Below are 21,924 nucleotides of genomic sequence, written 5' to 3'. Positions count from 1 at the left end.
CTCACACACACATATATATCTATATATATATATATATATATCTATATCTATATCTATATCTATCTATCTATCTATCTATATATATATATATATATATATATATATATATATATATATATATATATATATATATATATATATATATATATATATATATATACACACACACATATGTGAGAGAGAGAGAAACTAGGCACTAGTGCTGTTGAAGATGAAGACTGAGGCTTGGATGGAGCTCTGACTGAGGTGTCTGTGAGGTGGAGATGGGGAGGACGTGGGTTGCACAAATGAGAGTCTGAAAGGGGGAATGATGGAAGAGCGCTGAGAGCTAAACTGCGCAGAGTGGAGGCTGATTGGCTCAAAGAAGACAGGAAAGAAGATGATTGGACTAGAGTAATGAACTATTTATCTATAGCAAACTGACATGAGCTCATAGAAAAGCATCTGAAACCTGAGCTTGTGGGTCACAGAGGTTTCTGTTACACACAGTTACAACATTATGTGAAAGTTTCAAATGTAGTTGGGAAAAGCACTACAACCAACTACTGTGCGCAGCCAGCTGAGCAGCTTTAGATTAGAAAGTCTGCCTTAATCCACTCCAGACATGGATGTGGACAGTGTAGTTTGCACGGGAAACACTGACTTGTCTGCGCAACACTGGTCTGCGAACACTGGCCAACTATTAACTGAGCTGCAGTGAAACTGAAAAGTGCGACAAACCTGAAATGGAGCACACTCACCTTCAAAGTAAAAGTTGCACCTTGAGTAGTGCTGGTTGCAGTTGTTGCACCCTGTTCTCTATTTGTTTGCAGGCCAATCTGCACTGCACCATTTCACTGATTTTTTTTTTCCTCATTTCAGAATTTTTCAAACCGGAAATTCCTATAAAGTTGGTAAACTGAAGGCAACCAATTTGAGAGCAACAGCTTAGTGTTAGAAGAAAAAGACAGAAATCGTCAGAGTTTACTGATTTCAGGGGAGGGGGGTGAAACACACCCTGCACGTGGGATTGTTTCCTACACTCTTCTCAAGCTGGAGAGCAAGTATGGAGGGCCACAAGTGCCAAAATGAATTAAATGTGTGTAATTAATTATTTGATGATGTGTTTATTTACTTCATTTTGGCACTTGTGGGCCACCACAGTAGTTCCACCAGACCAAAAAATAGTGATTATGTTATTTATTTATTTTATATTACATTTATTGTTATTTTAATTAGGTCATTACTTATTTTAATCGTTATTAGCACTGAGAGCTAAGTAAGTGGATCTTGTTCTCCCATGTTTTCTGTGAATGGCAATCAAAGCTCCCTTAATCCTTGATATGATCTGACTTTTAGAACCACTGGACTGCACATCAAAAGCAACATTTCTAGACTCTTTGGGATTTAAGTTTTTATTGATTTTGCAGCATATACTTAAACCTGTATAAGTATATACATTGCTCTGATCCAGTCTTTCAGTTCAGGATGTACTGTAGTCTTCCAGTGCCTAAGGATAATTCTCGATGCAGTTACCAGTCCAACCATAACAACCGTAAAAATATTATTATGAATTCTTGGAATATGAGAACGGTCTCCTAACAAGCACAATTCAGGAGTTAAGGGCACTTCTAATCCAGACCAACCTTTTAAAAGTGTGACGACTTTCTTCCAAAAAGGAGCTATAAGGGAACATTCCCAAAAACAATGTAGGAAAGTCCCCGCCTCAATTTTACATTTCCAACAGAGATAGTCAGCCATAAGCTTCATACAGTGTAATCTTGTTGGAGTATGACTATAAAGACACATCTCCTGGATGCACTGGTACACATCTTTAGTGATGTATCCTAAGGTCATCAGGTGTTTTGGGTCTCACAACATCATACACCCTCGCCCAGGCGACCCAGCCGGGGGTGATCAGGCCCCGACTTGCGTACCAGTAGCTACCCACGGATCAGCCCTCTTGATCCACAGCCACCTTGTGGCTTTCTCTGCCGCTTCACTCACAGCCTGGATGGCCCTCTTCTTGGCTGCCCCAGCCACGCCCAGCCGGCCTAGGACTTTGCAGAGTGATCGTCCTGCAAAGCCCCTACAACCCACTTCTATGGGCTCATAGAAAGTCTTCCAGCCCCTTCCCCTGCACTCCTGCACTAGTTCCTGGTACTTTCCTCGTTTCCTTTCATTGGCCTCCTCAATCCGCTCTTCCCAGGGCACTGTGAGTTCCAGCATGATCAGCTGTTTTGAGGCCTCAGAAATTATTATTATGTCTGGCCGGAGTGATGTTTTGCAATGTTCTGAGGGAACTTTAGTTGTTTACCCAGGTCAGCCTGTAGCTGCCAATCAGAGGCTGTGTTGAGGAGGCCAGTTGTCAAATGTGGGCGCACCTGGGGTTTCTCTCCAGCCTTAATAAAAGAGATTGCCTTCCTCGGAGCATGATGATGCTTGCTGGTGCTGATTGCTGAGGCAATCTTTTCAGCAACTACTCTGAGCACCTGGTCGTGCCACCAACGATACCGACCATCGGCCAGGGCCCTTGGGCAGCTGCTAAGGAGGTGTTCTAGGGTCCCTCTTCCAAAGCACCGTGGACAGGCAGGTGTCTCGCTCTTTCCCCACAGATGGAGGTTTGCTGGGCTTGGCAGAGTGTCGTATACTGCCTGCACTAGGAATCGGATCCGGTGGAAGTCTGCCTGCATGATGTTTGCCCAGGTGACCTTGCGCTGCAAGGTGCTCTCCCACCTTGTCCATGCTCCCTGCCGCTTAAGGCCTACAGCTCTACTTACTCGCTCCTCCTCCACACCTGCTCGGACCTCTTCCTGGAGTAGCTGGTGTCTCTCCTCTCCCTGAGTTCCCGCCTCAATTTTACATTTCCAACAGAGATAGTCAGGCATAAGCTTCATACAGTGTAATCTTGTTGGAGTATAATAATATCTATGCAGAATTTTATATTGTATGCATTTGCTCCTCGCCTCCTTAACATAAATCCCATTTTCTGCCAAAATGCCCATCCATTTTTTGTTTGAAATTGGTGCATTTAAATCTTTCTGCCACAAAAATGTAATGTTCGAACATTCCCCACTTGTGTTATCATTTACCAACCTATAAAAACATGATGCTGTGTGGTGCTCCTGAGGCATATTTATAAAATTTAGAACAAGATTTTCATGTCCCCTTCTGAACTTCAATGTCACACAGTGTCTAATTTGCAAATTTCTCCAGAAATTTTCCTTCCCTTCCAATTTGTATGTTTGAACAAGGTCTCTATAGGACATAAATTCCCCATCTTTAAATAAGTCACTAATAACATTTATGCCATGAGACTGCCACAGTTTCCAAAACATTTTTTTTCCCTATACGAATAGCTGGATTGTTCCAAAGAGATCAGTAAAACTGCACATGAGGTGATATCTTAAGAATTCTATGTATATTGAGCCAAACCTGGCTAGAATGAAACAAAATTGGGTTCGTTGAAGTGCAGCTTTGAGACAGCATACCTTTTGGATCAAAAGGAGTATAAATCTCAGACTCTATACTTAGCCATTCCTTTCCGGCTGGATTTTTTCCCCAGTAATTAACCAATTTTGCCATCTCGAACGAGACTGAATATAATCTTGGATCAGGTAAACTTAAACCACCCTTCTCTCTAGGAGCATATAATTTACTTAGCTTGATTCTTGCCCTTTTCCCATCCCACAGAAACTCCTTAATTAAGTTTTCACACTGTTTAAAGAGACCGGGCGGTATCGCAATTGGTAACATCATTACTACATAGTTAAATTGGGGAGCTATAATCATTTTTACAATATTTATTTTGCCCCACAATGAGATTTTTAATTTGCCCCATTTTTCTATATTTGTTTTTATTTTTAGAAGGACTGGGTCAAAATTAAGTTTGGGTAGGTCCTCCATATCTTGGTTTAGTCTAATCCTGAGATACTTCATCCCTCTAGGTACCGATTTAAAATTGAATTTTTCTACCATGTATGGATAGCATAGTGGGGATAGTGGCATTACTTCAGACTTTCCCCAGTTAATAGTATAACCTGACAGCTCAGAGAACGCCTTTGTGGTGTCCATTAAATGCGGCACTGATAAGAATGGATCTGTTATAATAGCAAGAATATCATCAGCATAGAGGAGGAGTTTGTGTTCCTGCTGCCCACCTATGACGCCTTTAATCTCCTTGTTTGATCTGATACTCACTGCCAATGTTTCTATAAAAATTAAGAACAAAAGGGGGCTTAAAGAACAGTGCTGACGAGCTCCACGTGACAAACTAAAGAAGGATGAAACCATACCATTTGATATTACCGCCACCTTTGGTTCTTTGTATAGCACTTTAACCCAGTTTAGAAAGTGTGGACCAAACCCGAACCGCAACAAGGTTGAAAAGAAAAGCTCCATTCAACTTTGTCAAAAGCCTTCTCTGGAGGAGAAAGCTGCTATCTTTAGACTGGCTCAACTATATCAAAAGGAGTAGCTTTTGAATGTCATCTGAGGAAGAGCGTGTTTTCATAAATCCAGTCTGATTTGGATGTATGATGACACCCAGAACCCTAGACTCTCTGACTACTGAAGCTGCATTTTTGTGGTCAGCGGGTTTTTGAGCTGTAACACTGTCACAGAGTTAAAGGTGCCTATAACAGATTAAAGGCGAGTTTTCTGCAAAACTGCTTTGGTTAGTGTATGATGGTATGCATGGTTCCATGTTAGCTCCATAATATTTTGTCTTTATAGAAGCTGTTTAATAAAAACATGGTTAGAGGAGCCTTGGAAGCACTTATTGAATGCATGGAAGACTTACTGGCCAGGCCTGCTGATCTAAGCCTTTTTAACCCCCACATATGGAAGTTGGAAACTGATCTGTCTTCTTCCTGTCCTTAGACGTACACACACACACACACACACACACACACACACACACACACACACACACACACACACACACACACACACACACACACACACACACACACATTAGGGCAGAGAGACACCTTCAGGCTGGTTTGCCTCTCATCGTCGGCTCCTCCATCTTCATTTTTTTCCCCATTTCCCCCTCCAGCTGTACTCATTACTCTGTAGATGGGATGGGGGGCCACCGATTGCGTGAGTGAGTGTGGGTTGTGTCTTCAGGGCTTTCTCTCTGACACCTATCTGTTTGCATTCAGACATTTGGCAGTGGTGAAGGGCCAGCTGGCTACCAATCTCCTCGATTGTCTCGTCTTGCTCTCGTCTGAGGGGATTTCAGATGAAGCGTTGGTCCGATTTGTTCTCCGATGACACGCTGAGCTATAATCCCATAATGTATTTCTGAGGGATGCTGAAACACTAGATATTGCAGAAGGCCTCTTAGTCCCTGAAGTGATACTGTAGGAATAGTGGCATGACATCATCGCAGGTAAAAATACCACAAAGTGCTACACTGTAAGCCTCCATGGGAATATTACTATAAGTACGGCTGCAGTTATCAGGTTTAAATGTGCAGCCAGACTGAGTGAGAGATAAACTCCTGTGGAGAGCTTAGAGGGGATCATTTCTTAGCGAAACTGATGGGCTGTGTTTAACTTGACTTACAACGTGACTTCAGGTCAATATTCAACATAATATACAGGTTTATTTGGGGGGAAAGGCATTCTCTGTTCCAAGGAAGTTGTCACCCCTATTATGTGTGTTAGTGAAGGAGGATGATTATTACACAAAACTTCTAGATACACATTAACTAACACTTTCTGGACTTCATGGGGATGGACTCTCATGAATACACGGGGCTCTGTGCCCAACTGTTCACTCAGTTCACTCCACCCCACAGTTGTTGGCTAGTGGGGTGGAGGTAAGCTTGGCAGTTTTCTTGAAGAGTTCTGAGTTCTGTTGGTTCATGATTTATGATCAAGTCCCAGGCTGTTAGTTCTTTTAATTTTAATATTATATCCTGGCTTATCTTTGTTTCTAGTCCTTGGTTCCTGTGTTGAGTATGAGATTTTGGAGTTAAGGTCTGTTTCTGTATCATATCATGACAAGAGCTTGCAGTAAAGTACAGCCACACAGATGTTCCCTTTGCCCACAGTGTAAAGTATTCTGCTACCCTGATGAATCGCATGCATAAAAAAAACAAGTAATTTCCTTCCTCAACCTTGAGATTTAAATTTTGTGCTGAGAGCTTATGTAGCAAGCTAGACTTTACAGGATGTCTTCATGTGTGATGTGATTGGTTGTCATTCACATTTACCTGTTACTACAGGCTACAGTGTGACTTCCCTTTTATGATAATCCTGTAGGTGTGTGTTGTCGGCTTGCACCTGTTTGCATAATCTGATTACCTTTTTCTTTTTGTCATTAACAAAACCATGAATTCAAATAAAGTAGTTAATGTAGCTGAATATGAATAACCATGAGCTGGTAAAAGCAAACATCATCTTTTTGTGTTTACAGTAAAAAAAATAAAAATAAACTTGAGCTTTCTTGTAAATGTGGTGTCCTGACTGAAGGCCTAAAAGAAAAAGAAAAAGAAAATGAATATTATAAATAATAAAATTATCTTTGTTTCTAATGAGCAGTGACAGGAAAAAGGATTACAGTTAAAGCTTGCTGCTGCCTATTTTAAGCTAAAGTTTTCAGCTATTGTGGATTTCAGCACAATGGACAGCTCTGCTTAAACTGACACTTGATGTTTGCATTATTATTTTAATATTTTATAAATGTTTTTGGAAAAAAAACTTTATCACCGTGCACTGAATCTGAAAACTCTTCAAACTGTGTTTTGGATTTATTCTCTTCACTCAGTATCTCTCCACATACTCTTATTTCCACACTGGTATATGTCCCAAAAAACACAAAACAAAATGAAACAACTCAGAGTCAGAGTAATATAAATTTTGGCTTAGTCCAGCATATGAGTAGCAGTACACTCTTCATTTACAAAAGTCTTTATGCTATATAAGTAATTCTTATTATTTATCTTCAGTTCACTTTAGTTTCTGTCATTTTAGAGCACAGATTTGTTTGTTTTAGTTGCCTTATTATTTATTCATCTTAAGTGTATTTGTGTTAGGCTCTGTTTAGTTTTTATTAGTTTCAGTGACAGTTTCAGTTTTTAAAAAAATCATTTTAATATTTGTGGTGTTTTTAAACTATTTATATTAATAATAATAATAATAATAATAATAATAATAATAATGGATTGGATTTATATAGCGCTTTTCAAGGCACCCAAAGCGCTTTACAATGCCATTATTCATTCACTCTCACATCCACACACTGGTGGAGACAAGCTACGGTTGTAGCCACAGCTGCCCTGGGGCAGACTGACAGAAGCGAGGCTGCCAAATCGCGCCATCGGCCCCTCTGGCCAGAGGGGCCAACTGGTGTTGGCCAGTATACATTAATTAATAGTTTCAGTAATTGCTATTGTTTAATGACTGTTATTAATTAGTTTAATAATTATTAGAAATGTTCACATAAAGCTTTTAGCATGTAAAGCAAAAATGAATTAAACAAGCAAAATTAAGAAGAAAAATAAAAAATGAATTAAACACAAAAAATAGCGACAGTTATTGACGAAAAAGGTGTTTCCTGTGGAAGGACTTTTATTTTGAAGCTGTTGCCGGAACCTCGTGTTGATTGTTAGCAGCTTTGTGGCTCGCGCAGCTAAAATCGTCGCGCGGCAGGTTTGTGATGTTATTACCGGGCAGAGACAGACCGAGACTCCGAGACGATGACGGCCGCCAGCAAGAAGAAGCCCAAAGAGTCTCAGCAGGATGAGGTGGGATGACTCGCTAAAACCACACAGCGACACAGACAGACATCTTTATTTTTAATTTTTTTATTTTTTATTTCTAGCTCTAATTAGATAACGTTCAGGCGCGTGTGGTCTGCGCGATAGCTACAGTGGACAGGGACCCCGCGCTTTATTTTAAATCAAATTTTAACGAAATTGTTTATATTTTACTTGTAAGAATCAAATCTGTAGAAGTTTATATTTTCCTTCAAGGAGCTTTCCTTTTCCTCCTTCCTCTCAGTAATTTCACACTTTTCCAACTTCAGCCTGAATCCGCGGAGCTCAGGCACGGCTGCAGCGGCACAGCGAGCCATCAGAGCCGGCTGACAGGGATGCAATGTTCGCGGTGTAACTCCAACAGGTTGTCCATGATCATGTAAATAATTCAGGGCGCGTTTGTGGGAAAAACAGGCCGGGAGCTCCGTTTGTGGCGACGCTGGTGACTTTGAGTCCTGTTTTGTAGATGCTTTGGCTTCGCAGTTCTTTAAGTTTCCTCGGGTTTGTTTTTGCGTCTTTCTGATCAAATTGTTTCGTTTTTAGTTGTTTGTTTGTTAGTTTTTTAGATTCTTTCGTGTGTTAATCTGCTCAGTCTGCGCATAATTGTTGTGTATTCATCACATGACACAGACAATAATAACAGGTACAGCATATTTATGGTTGAGTGGTGCAAAGATGTTGGAATAGATTAGGAATGGATAACTCGTTGCTACATATACAGTATATATTGACTATTAATAAGTATATAAGTGGTATACAAACATGTACAGCAGAATAAAATATTCCCATGTTCATTTTCAGTGTTTATGTTTCGTTTTGTGTCTCTTCATTGTCATCTTTTTCATGTTTTGGTGATTTTGTGTCTTTTTTGTTGTTGTTGCTTTGAGCCTTTTTAGTCTTCCTGTTCATCTTCTTTCTTACTTCTTGTGTTTGATTCCCTTTTGTCTCATTTTGGTGGTTTTGTGTCTCAGTTTTTGCATCTATTTTTTTTTTCATTATTTTCAGTCTTGTTGTGGTAGATCTGGCAGGTTTTTGAGTTTAAATGTTGTGTGTCTTGTTCTTTATCTCTTCATTGTCATCTCTTTTGATTTTTGTTTCTCATCTTTTTGTGGGAGTTTCTGCCTGTGCTCTTACTGTTTATTTTAAATCCTTTGTGTCTCGTTTTTGCATTTTTGTATTTCTTCCTGCTCAACTTATTATTTCTTAATTTACTTAGTAAATGTGTCACATTTTGACTCTCTGTGTGCTAGTTGTGTCTAAATCCTGTCTCCATTTGCTTGTTTTTCATCATTGTGGTAGATCGTGGTGTTTTCTAGTTTAAATGTTGTTTGTCTCATTTAGTGTCTTCATCGGGTCATTTTAGTTTGCTTTTTGTTCATCTTTATTCTCATTACTGTCACGTGTTTGTGGTAGCTTGGCATTTATGAAGCCTTGTGTCTAATTTGTCGTCTCTTTGAGTTTGATTGTCATTGTAGCTCCTGTTTTAGTAAGTTCGTGGGGTTTTTTTGTCTTTCTTTTGCTCATTTTCAGTGTTTTGTGTGTCACTTGAAATCAAATTGTGCACATTTGTTGCTAGTTTTTCGGTTGTTTTGGATCTTTGAGGAGCTTTGTGCCTCCTTCAGTCGGTCTGTTTTGCACATGGATGTAACCAGGGTTTAGAAATTAGTGTGGTACAGATAATGTTTTTGCCGTTACGCTTTGCTCTTTTGCAAGAGTGACTATGTCTGTAGAAACATGCAAGATGAAATAACAAAAGTAGAGAATTATGGCTTCATTTAAAATGAAAACAGCACAAGGGAGGAAGTTACTTACTCGATGGCTCCTGTCCTGCTGTGCCTCTGATTCACTCCTCCTGTCTAAACCAACCAGTTATCATTTCTCATGAGTCATCGGCCTAAACGCGGCCCAATCAGGCGCGGTGTAGGGTGGGCCATAATGCTGTAGAACTGAAGTCTTTTCAAAGTAAAAGCCACCTATAGCATCTCGTCTCTCCTAAAACATCTGAATCTGATATCCCGAGCCTCTTTGTGGTAATTTTGCATATCTGTGGTCATCGTTGTTTACATTCGTGTACCAAATTTTGTATTTGCACTTGTTTATGCCCCATTTTACTAATTTCTGACCTACTTATGGTAGTTTTGTGGTAAAACTGTTTCTCATTTTGTATTTCTGTGTTACACCTTATTTTGTGTCATTGGCTCGCAGAGATGTTATCTTTGTCTTATCTGTTATCTGTTGTTTACTATCTTTGGAGTAATTTGTTGTTGCTCTTTTATCTCATCTAAGTAATTTTGTATTTGTTTCTGGATGTGTTTCATGGACGCTCTGCATTCTTTTCCCCACCAAACAATAATCTTGATTTTATTTTGGGTCTAAAAGTTGATTTTTATTTATTCCCTGTGAGTTTGAAGTCTGTTTTGCAAGAGAAATAAACATGCAAAAAGAATGCAGCTTAGAGTTTTCTGCATAAGAACAGATTCTTTTGCCTTTAAAACACCAGGAAACGATAAGTCTCAAAACATTTACTACCATGCAAGAGAAGGATGAGCCGAAAATGATCAATTTGAGAACATTTTGGGCATTTTTAGCTTGAAGAAAGACTCAAATGTCAAATCAGTTGACACGACTTGGATTGATTTGGTTTACTGATTAAATCACTAAGCGCCTGCTCTACAAAAAACTAGCACACAACAGGAAAAAGTAACTGTACAAAAACATTTAAGTTTTTACAGATACTTAATTTACTCGGAAATAATCCCTCCTTATTGTTTTTTCAGTCTTGGCCTTTGTCTTTGCATTTTTTTTTGTCTGTTTTTGGTGTCTGTTTGCTTAAAGTGACTGGATAATACTCCTGGTAATAATGTCTTGGGTTTTTATTTCGTGGCATAAAACGTGTCCTTGCCTTATTATGTCCGAGGTCGATCTGAGAGGCTGGAAATTATAGCCTTGGCTTTCAGCAGGTTCGGTTTGTCGATGTGTGTCTTTGCATCTGTCCCTTTAACTCTCTTCAGTGTATCCTCAGCACACAAACACCGACACGCATGCTTTGATTTGCTCGCCTGCCTTACTTCCCACTGAAGGGAGTTTGATCAGCAGACTGTTGCAGTGAACTGTGTCTGCTGAAGCACACTCACACTGTGAGCGTACGGTGAATTAGCTCCGAGATGTTGAACCAAACTCAGAGAGGAGTCGATGGCCCAGTGGTGTGCAAAGGAAGCTCTACCCACTGCTGAGCGTGTCTGAGGTTTTCCTGCTTCGGTAATTGAACAGTTTCACCTCTCACAGCAGTGGATGTGATATAGATTGTTCTGGACACGTTTGTGCCTTTTATACTAAGCATCACACAGATTTATTCAAAGTGGGTTTGTCATAATAATCCTTCAATAACACTAAAGTCGGCATCCCGCAGCAGCGTGCAGCGATATGAACAGAAGATGAAAGTGTTGTTCATCACAGAAGATCTCAAAAAGATCTAAAAAAAAAAGGTTTACTTAGTTTACTTAAACTGGTGAATCTGTATCCTACCAGAATGAAATCGCCGCTAGTGCTTTCTCGTTGAGGCACAAACTGTTTTTACAAGTATTAGGTCGGTTTAGCTTCACACTGCACAAAATCAAACCCTTTCTACATCACTCGATTAATATCACAGCTTTTTTTCCAGTCTTAAACAGTTGTGTGCTTGACTGACAATAGATTTAAGACTTTGTATATAACCTTACCAGCCACTTTATTAGGTATAACTTGCTAGTACTGGGTTGGACCCCCTATTTGCCTTCAGAACAATAGATTCAACAAGGTGCTCAAAACATTCCTCTGAGTTTTTGATCCATATTGACACGATAGCATCGCACAGTTAGTTGTGTAGTTGTGCTCTCATGTGTATGTGTGGGTGGTCATATTTAGAAAGGTTTGTGGCTGTATTTTTTTAGATTTATACAAGAATTGTGTAAAATGAAAAAACTGGGTGTATACTGTGAAAATGCATTGGTTACGTTTGTTACCTTTCAGACTGAATCTATACTCACCAAACATTTTATTAGGTACACCTTGCTAGTAAAGGGTTGGGACCCCTTTTACCTTCAGAGCTGTCTTAAGTCTTCATAACAGAAATTCAGCAATACTCTTTAAAGACTTAATGTAACTAGAGCCAGTGATCCAGATCTTAGTTACTCTTTGGTCCTTGTGTGGTTTCATGAGTCTCCACAAACAACAGAAACAACATCCAAACAAAGTGGAGCTCAGAGCAAAGCTCAGGAGCCGAATAGACATGTTCTCCATTCTGCTGAAGGTCACAGTGGATCAGCTGTACACTGAACATTATGCAGCATGTTTGGGGTCCCTCTGTGCAGCCTCAGTGGCCTAATGGATAAGGCACTGGCCTCCTAAGCCAGGGATTGTGGGTTTGAGTCCCATCTGGGGTGATTTTCAGCACAGTGGTGCAGTGGAAGCAATATGCAGTACAACCATGATACTGGTCTTGTTTTAGAGGTATTGTAACATAAGAACTACACATCTCAGCTTACTTGGCATTATTCTTCAAGTTTTCTGGACTTACATAACCATAATTAGTTTCAGCCATAATAATCAAATAGTTTCTTGCTTTTGTTATTTGACAGCTTGTGTTTTGAATAGAAAAAACATGCAGGATTTTAATATGTTGTAAATCTACACAGGTATCCATGTTTTCTTTCTGTGTGTGCGTGAGCTGTTAGGTGGCAAAGTCTGAGGTTGTAATGGTTCTGTTGATGTGTGGGCTCAAGCTGGCAGAGGCAGGGTTATAAAGGTGTTTTTTGTCGATTGTTAAGGCCTTTGCCTTAATCCCTTAAGCCCTCGGCTATTTTCTGAAATTTCCACCTGGAAAACAAAAACCTCCCAAATTTAGTCAGTAACACGTCCACAGCTGTGAGGCCAAAATGAACAGCCCTGGGCTCTATTGATCAGAGGCACTTGTGAGAATTTAGAATTCAGTAAGTCGCCAGATGAGAATAGGATTTGACAAACTAGTAAAGTATACTTAGTGTACAACTTCCAAATGGTCAAGACTGTAAATTAGAAACTAAAGCCAGTGTTGGACTCAGTTGGGAGAGTCAACTGAGGTTTTGACATGCAGCACACAGCACAAAACTGTTACCGCTATAATGAAATAGCCCAGAGAGAGCAAGGTTGCACTACAACACCAATTTTGCCTTTCTGTAGCAACCTGAAAAACCTGTAGGATATGAAATGTGCAAGAGGTAAGAATTCTGAATCAGGTTGTCGATTTAACAGTATGCGTTTCACTCCAGTTGGCATCTTCAGCGATTCTTGAGGTAAGAGTCATATTTTTCTGCATTTCTGTTTTTAATAATCTGCAATAATGAGAGTTAACCCAACAAATATCTAAAGATTGCAATGGTGAACCCGCTGAATGAATAACCATGTAAACAGGGTAACATTTGGGTAAAATCCTGTATATTTAACTTTTGATCAGATTCTGAATTGATGATCTTTGATGTCCAGCTCTCCCACAATATCCTGCACTCACAATGTGCTCAACGATCGGGCTTGAGTACACATCTGTTTGCCTCAGCATCTTGGCCTCTCTCTCACGCTTGGTTCCTTCCTCGTACACATGCTCTTTTGAAGCCTTTCAACAGAACACCCATATGGAAAAGAAATAGTAAAAACGTATAAAAGACTTGCATAAGATGTGGCCTACTTCATATAGTGAATCATATAAGGCTTATATGATTTACTCATTTAAGTGGCCACTTTCTCATTACTTTCATATATTGTTTTAGTAAGTATCCAAAACATCCAAGTTGCCTTTATATAATTTTTCAAGGGATCTTATATCTGTTTTCGCTCTTGTATGCTTTTCATACAAGTTTCACACAAGACAGATACAAACTTTATAAGATTTATATATATCTTTTCCATATGGGCAAGGTCCATGACTTTATGCTTTTTGTGGCACTAATACGTTACAAAAGCAGCTACTTTTAAGCAGGATTGCAGTGCTCGGGCACTGATAGCAATCATACTACATGCATGATGTGCCAGTTTGAACTGAAACTGGTCCCACCTCTTAAAGCAGGACAGGGTTCCTCAGCTGTTACCAGGCACAGCATACAATGATTACACTAATCAAAACAAATTAGACTTTGGGCGTCATATGTGCTGAGCACATGGTAAGTCTGACTACAGTCTAAACAAGTCCTTCACATAGGAGGTGACATGTGCTGTGCTGACTGCTAGCTAGTGCAAATGGCCCAAAATTTGCGCTAAGCTGGCTGTTGAGCTCTGCTTGTACTTCACTTTGTTCCACCCGCTGTATTTGTACTACACGCGCCTGCTCTGTGTTATCTCTCATTCATGAAGAAGAAAGCTTTGAGGGGTGCGTCGTTTCCACAACACTGCTTTCCTTCTGAGGTCCCCAGAGCCATTGAAAGGAATGACTTTAAGACTGGAGGTCCCTATCCACAGGTTTCTGTAAGAGCGTACGTAGGCTGCCATGACAGACCACTACTTCCGTTGTCCGGTTTTATACTTACGGTTACTCAAAGCGAGACCCAGCGTTCAGTCGTTGCTAACAACAAAATCAGTTACTTTGTGCGGTAATAAGTGGCTTTACCTGTTCGAAGATGAGCTCGGGTTCAACGTGTGCTGTCGTCGGCTGCCACAATAATTCAAGAAAACTGAAAAACGCATTAGAAACATTTTGCCTTGAGCATCAACAACTTAGAAAGGCCTGTCCGTGCCCACCGCCCTACGCACTGCACTCTATGCCGCGGAAGGAGGATCGGAAACTAGCGTGGCTGGCAGCTTTAAGACTCAAATACCCTCCAAAGAGAGTTTATGTTTGCTCCTTTCATTTTATCGATAAAAAGCCCACAGAGCTACACCCCGACCCGGAGCTTTATCTGGGCTATGACCGACCCCCACCGAAGAAAAGAAGAAAGCTCACTCGGACCACTTTGAGTGTGACAGCTTCCAGTAATATGAACAAAAACACAGAATCTGTACCCGGTAAGTGAAAGTGTAAATGTGGTTTGCCACCGTTTCGCATTTTAAACACGCAATTCTTTACCTTTACTAAATAATAGCCTATGGTGAATGGCGTTAGTATCAGCACTAGCTGGTTATTAGCAGCAAAGTCTCAATTTTAACGAAAGTTTATAATAACAATAATAATAATAATAATAATGCCAAAAGATGAGCTCCAAGGGCTGTAAAAGTCTTAGGTTTGTGTTTATAAAGAACATGTTTTTTCAAGTCGAGAAAACTCAAGTAAAAACGTTAAAGGCAACCTTTGCAAAAATACCAACAGTTGTGACTTTTTTTAGAATGTAAAATAAAATCTAATCACAGTAATTTAATACAATTGTGACAAATTTTTAGGGGACTTAGGAACATTTTATGTTGACATTTATGATTTTGCATTTGTGTGAAAAAATGTAGAATGAGAAATTTCACTCAAAAATATAATAAGCTAAGTGACACTTTACAGTTTCTCTTATGCTAACAGTTTGACTGTACATCTGATCATATTTTTGTCTTATTCAGACTCCACAGTGTTACGTTCAGTGGAATTAGACCAGGCCAGCATCTCCACACAACCCCCTGAGCCACATCTGCACTCAGTCCACACACAGTGGGAGGATCCTTCGCAACAAGACCATCAATACTGCAACAGGTCTCGCAGAAAAGATGTGCAGGATAAGATGACTCAGTGTGATGAAGTTGCATATTTCATTCTTCAAAATGATGCAGACGCTTTGCTGTACACTGGGATAGCCTTAGAAACATTTAACACTTGTGTCGACACTGGAAGGATATGAAAACAATGACACTCATGACACTTATGAAATTAAAGAGTAACCGTGTAATAGGTGACCTAAGCCGCCAGTTTCATATATCACAAAGCATGGCCAGCAAGATCATCTCACACTGGTTAGACAAGCTGGAGGAAGTTCTCCGACCATTAATTCCATGGCTGCCAAAAGAAACTATTCAAGCAACTATGCCTGAAGCCTTCAAGAAGAACTTTCCAAATACTACATGCATTATAGACTGCAGTGAGACCCTTTTACAGGAACCCAGAAATCTGGGCTCAAGAGGGGAATCATACAGCCATTATTATTCACACAACACAGTCAAATATTTGGTTGCTGTTGCACCATGTGGACTAATCATGTTTGTGTCTGCGGCACACCATCATTAAGTTTGCAGATGACACCACGGTGATTGGCCTCATCAGTGACAACGATGATGCCGCCTACAGGGAGGAGGTGGATCGTCTGGCTGAGTGGTGCGACAGAAACAACCTGCTGCTTAACACCGAGAAGACCAAGGAGCTCATCGTGGACTACAGGAGGAATGCTGACCCACATCCACCCATCCACATTAAGGGGACGGCTGTGGAGCGTGTGAGCAGCTTCAAGTTCCTGGGAGTCCACATCTCCGAGGATCTCACCTGGACGACCAACTGCTCCAAGCTGGTCAAGAAGGCTCACCAGCACCTCTTCTTCTTGAGGACTCTGAGGAAGAACCACCTGTCCTCAGACATCCTGGTGAACTTCTATTGTTGCACCATCGAGAGCATCCTGACCAACTGTATAACAGTCTGGTATGGGAACTGCTCTGCCTCGGACCGTTGCAGAGGGTCGTGAAAACTGCCCAGCGCATCGCCAGAGCACCACTTCTTGCCATGAAAGACATCTACAGGAAGCGGTGTCTGAAAAGGGCTGGGAAAATCATCAAAGACCCCAGTCACCCATCACATGGACTCTTCACCCTCCTGCCCTCTGGGAGGCGCTACAGGAGCCTCCGGACTAAGGCCACCAGGTACCGGAACAGCTTCTTCTCCACAGCTGTCAGACTCCTGAACTCTGCCTCCTGACATCTGACCCACGTTAACACATGGACTGAACATACACACACCCACAATGGACAACTGTACCCTCAAACACACAATAATAACATGGACTGAACCACCACTCACAACCACTAGCACTAACACAACCACAGGGCAGGGATAGCTCAGTAGGTAGAGTGGTGGCCCCATGATCGGAAGGTCAGGGGTTCGATTCCCCTGAACAGCTACCCTGAGGTACCCCTGAGCAAGGTACCGTCCCTACACACTGCTCCCCGGGCGCCCAATGGCTGCCCACTGCTTCACTGAGTGAATGGGTTAAATGCAGAGAGGGATTTTCCCTACGGGGACCAATAAAGTACTCTTTCTTTCTTTATATAGCCTCTGTAGGAATTATATCTCACTTATCTTAACTGCACTACTGTATAGCTCTGTGTAAATAATCATTCTGTACATTTGATAATTTTTAACCCTACAACTGTTTACAACTTGCATAGTTCCCATTTCTGTATAGCTGTATATCTCAGATTTCTGTAAAGTTATTTATTTCATATTCTGTATAGTTTTTCATATTTATATCCTGTTCATAGCCTGTACATAGCTTGTACTCACTACAGCCTGTACATACTTATAGTTATAGAATATTCACAACATACTTCATACCGTGTACTAGGGCTGCTCGATTATGGCAAAAATGATAATCACGATTATTTCCAATGAAATTGAGATCACGATTATTTCACGATATTTATTTAACAATAACAATGCATTGAATAATTGCTTTAAAGATTGTCAAAAAATAATATAAAATAATGTGCAAATTCTGATAACCGTGCAAATGTTTGCAATATAAAAAAAAAATGTAAACATTAATGTTTAGTGAACTTCAAACTACTGCATAATATTTATGCATATAAATAACCAAACATCAAGGCAAGCTGTGTAGCCACACAATGCACAATTGCATCAAACTGACATTGAGGTATGTCAACTAAAGTTGCTGCCTGAACAAAAATAAAATTAAACACTGAAAGTAGTACCTTTTATAAGAAATAAATAAAAACTAGTAGGCCCGAGTCCCATACAATCTCAAAATGGCTCAACAAAACATGGTTCCTGCAACCTTTCAAAGGTTTTTAGCCAAAAACACCAGCCTATTGACATGATCAGGCTTCAGGGATGCACGCAGGCAGTTGACAACATTTCCACCAGTATTTAAGACCCTTTCTGATGAGGCACTTGTGGCTGGGATGCAAAGATATTTCTTTGCCAGGATGGAGAGTCGTGGGAAGAGGTTCTGTGATAGCTTCCACCACCCCAGTGGGTCTTCCTCTGTGTCCAGGGTCCCTGCCTGGAGGTAGGCCTGAAGCTCAAAAGCTATGGCCTGGTCCAGTTGAAGAGCATGTTCTGCACCTGGAGCTGTGCTGTGAGGGGCCTTAAAGAAGCTGCTTAGGCCCTTTTTTCTCTTCTTTTGGTTTGATGCACCATCATCAGCAACCTCCGTGTTACCAACGGGTGTCCCCATCACTGCAGCCTCCTTTAATGGGACAAATATAAAATGACAGCAACACAGAATGAGGAACCAGTTTTATCTGTCTCGGGTTTGGCATTCTAAAATACAATCCTTAAATAATTACTATAAATTCATAAAGTCATCATCTTGCTCAGCCAAGATTGAGTTGTTAATAGGTGGAGTGTTGGTTTTATTAAAGACACACTCACATATTTCTCTCCAGAAAGTGCATCAGTGAATTCAACCAGAGGTCCCAAGGTCTTGTTGATGGCCTCAAGGACATGAATGTCCTGCCATGAGGGGATGAGGTGCCTGGTTCCTTTGTCTTGGGAGAGGACATGGGCAATGGCCTTCTGCTGCTCAAGGACTCTGGAAACCATGGCCTGCCTAGATCCCCATCTGGTTGGACATTCAGTCTTTAAGGAGTGGTCTGGCAGTTTGAGGTCTATCTGTGCCCTTTTCAGCTCTCTCTTTTTTTTCCAACTGAATGAAAAGGTGCTGACCACTTTTTTGCAGACCCCCACTGCACGCTCAATCCTGTGATCTTTCATGGCTCTTTCTATAAAAACATAAAAAATATAAACAAGCATGATCAGGATGATGATTGTCATTTCCTTGAGTGTGAATGAATAAGAAAAAGTGATGGTAGCTTATTTATGTGTTTGTATAATTCATAGAAAATGTGTATGACTGTGAGAATGAATAAAAGTATCTCTGAATTTAAATTGTTTTTTATTTATTATATTCATTCGAAGCATTATGTTGTATACTTGTTGAAAGAAAATCACATTATGCATCATATTCAGTAGGAATTGGGCCTACTCACCTATGGCTAAATGTAATCTGTGCCCAAAGCACTGGAGCCTCATCCAGCCATTCAGTTCTGCAGCCAGTATGACATTTGCAGCGTTGTCTGTGGTTATACAGACGAGTTTACGCTCCTCCAGATCCCACGTAGCCAGTGCTTGTTTCAGACCTGCAGCTATGTTCTGCCCTGTGTGGTCTTCTGGGAAAAATTATGTCTGGAGACATTTCGTTTTCATGTTGAAATCCATGTCAATGAAATGTACCGTGAGGCTCAAATACGGCTCTGTGGTGCGGCTTGACCACAAGTCCATTGTGGTGGCAAAATATTGGGCTGTAGCCACTTCCTTTGCGACACCATCATGACACTCGTCATATAAAGCGGGAATCGCCACTCGACTAAAATAGTGACGAGATGGCAAGTTATACCGTTTGTCCAAAGTGTGGATTCGTTTCTTAAAGCCGGGGGTGTCCACTGTGTTAATTGAGCATTGGTCTTTGGCGAGGAAAAACGTTACCGCTTTTGTTATCTCCTTGTGTCTCTGGGAGCTGGTGGGATATTTAGTCGCGTTGTACATGGTAGCGTGAATGGAGGTCTGTGAGGATGAAGCATGTGTTGTTGAGGGTTTTTCTCTATGCTCCTTCATTGTTTGATCGTATGTCACTTTGTGAGCTGTCTTCAAATGATTGAATAAATTTGTAGTGTTGCCCTGTGGCGCAGCTACAACACCGTAGCAAAGTTTACACACTATATCGACTTGATCCACGTCGGACTCCGCGAACCCATAATGTTTCCACACCACTGAAGTAGTTTTACCTCGCTTTTCAACCAACGGCATTCTTTCTTTAGCAGCCATTATCCTCTCCTCTCCAAATAACGTCTGCTTAGCTCTCCTCCTGCAGGGCAGGGATAGCTCAGTAGGTAGAGTGGTGGCCCCATGATCGGAAGGTCGGGGGTTCGACTCCACTGAACGGCTACCCTGAGGTACCCCTGAGAAAGGTACCGTCCCTACACACTGCTCCCCGGGCGCTGCACTGGCGGCTGCCCACTGCTTCACTGGGTGAATGGGTTAAATGCAGAGGAACTATTACCCTATGGGGACTAACACGCACACTTTACTTTTACTTTTACTTTCAGGTACTCTTAATTGATGTGACGCGTGTTCGAAACGCAGAGAGGTGCGCTCGATTTGCCACCTCGCGAGAGTAAAGCACGAGGGAGGTGCTAATAATCGGCTCAGTCATTTTTAATGATCGTTGAAAGCTCAGATCGTAATCGTGATTAAAATTCGATTAATTGAGCAGCCCTACCGTGTACATTATAACATACCATAATAGACCCATTTCTGTAATATACTCACATATCTATATTATTGCTAATATATATTGTAATATATCTATATCACTAAAGCACTTCTGGATGGATGCAAACTGCATTTCGTTGCCCTGTACCTGTGCATGTGCAATGACAATAAAGTTGAATTCTATTCTATTCTATTCTATATGGCGGCCGATGTAGTGACAAATTTATCACAATGGACTCTGGAATATTAACATACCTAAAACCTGGTGATGAAGTCATGGCAGATAGAGGTTTTACAATTAAAGACTTACTCTTTGAGAGAAAAGTTAGATTAGTAATACCCGCTTTCACAAAAAAACGTAGACAGCTAACTGAGGAACAGGTAACATACACACGTCGGATTGCAAATGTAAGAATCCATGTTGAAAGAGCAATCAGACGCTTGAAAGTCTACAAGATACTTTCACAAATTGTTCCTATAAGCATGGCTCCTAAAGTAGACAAGATACTGAGAATATGTGCTGCTCTAGTGAACTTAAGAGAGGATCTCATTCGTAATACACAATAATTGTGTATGTTATGAACAATTGTGGACTCGGGGATATTAAGATGGTTACTCAGGACATAAAGTTGTGTAGTGTAATGCAATTATTTTAAAATTTGATGTACATATATGTAGAGAGTAAATAATTCCAGGTCTCACTCTTTTATCTTGTGCTCTAGAAGAAAGGTTATGTGATACAGTGTGTGTGTGTGTATATATATATATATATATATATATATATATATATATATATATATATATATATATATATATATATATATATATATATACTGAACAAAAATATAAACGCAACACCTTTGTTACTGCTCCCATTCCCCATGGGATGGACGTAGAGACCTAAAATTCATTCCAGATACACAATATAACCATCCCTCCCAAACAGTGGTCACAAATCAGTCCAAATGTGTGGTAGTGGGCACATCTGCTATATTGAGATAATCCATCCCACCTCACAGGTGTGCCACATCAGGATGCTGATCTGACATCATGAGTAGTGCACAGGTGTACCTCAGACTGCCCACAACAAAAGGCAGCACATCCAACCGGCCTCACAACCGCAGACCTCGTGTAACCACACCAGCCCAGGACCTCCACATCCAGCAGGTTCACCTCCAAGATCATCTGAGACCAGCCACCCAGACAGCTGCTGGAACAATTGGTTTGCACAACCAAACAATTTCTGCACAAACTGTCAGAAACCGTCTCAGGGACGCTCAACTGCATGCCCGTCGTCCTCATCGGGGTCTTGACCTGACTCCAGCTCGTCGCCGTAACAGACTTGTGTGGGCAAATGCTCACATTCGATGGCGTCTGGCACGTTGGAGAAGTGTGCGCTTCACGGATGAATCATGGTTCACATTGTTCAGGGCAGATGGCAGCTGAGAATGTCCCAGTCCTTGCATGGCCAGCATACTCACCGGACATGTCACCCATTGAGCATGTTCGGGATGTGCTTGACCGGCGTATACGACAGCGTGTACCAGTTCCCACGAATATCCAACAACCTCGCACAGCCATTGAAGTGGAGCGGACCAACATTCCACAGGCCACAATTGACAATCTGATAGACTCCATGCGACGATGTGTTGCACTGCATGAGGCAAATGGTGGTCACACCAGATACTGACCGGTTCTGGGT

General features: G+C 41.0%; 1 protein-coding gene and 1 non-coding gene across 2 annotated transcripts in view; both read left to right on the top strand.

The window, feature by feature from the left end:
* Positions 1 to 7,614: 7,614 nt before the first annotated feature.
* The window catches only part of LOC101486410 (inactive dipeptidyl peptidase 10), an 85,546-nt gene continuing 71,236 nt past the window's right edge, over positions 7,615 to 21,924 (top strand). Inside the window, exon 1 of the mRNA XM_076880105.1 lies at positions 7,615 to 7,735. Coding sequence (XP_076736220.1) covers positions 7,688 to 7,735 — 48 coding nt within the window. The 5' untranslated portion in view covers positions 7,615 to 7,687. The remainder of the gene's footprint in view (positions 7,736 to 21,924) is intronic.
* Positions 12,096 to 12,168, top strand: trnar-ccu (transfer RNA arginine (anticodon CCU)). The gene has a single exon. It is a non-coding gene; the product is annotated as a tRNA-Arg (tRNA).

The sequence above is a fragment of the Maylandia zebra genome, linkage group LG23 (genome assembly GCF_041146795.1).
Source record: "Maylandia zebra isolate NMK-2024a linkage group LG23, Mzebra_GT3a, whole genome shotgun sequence".
Lineage (NCBI taxonomy): Eukaryota > Metazoa > Chordata > Actinopteri > Cichliformes > Cichlidae > Maylandia > Maylandia zebra.
Note: the sequence above shows the minus strand (reverse complement) of the source record. Positions and strands in the feature narration are given on the sequence as shown.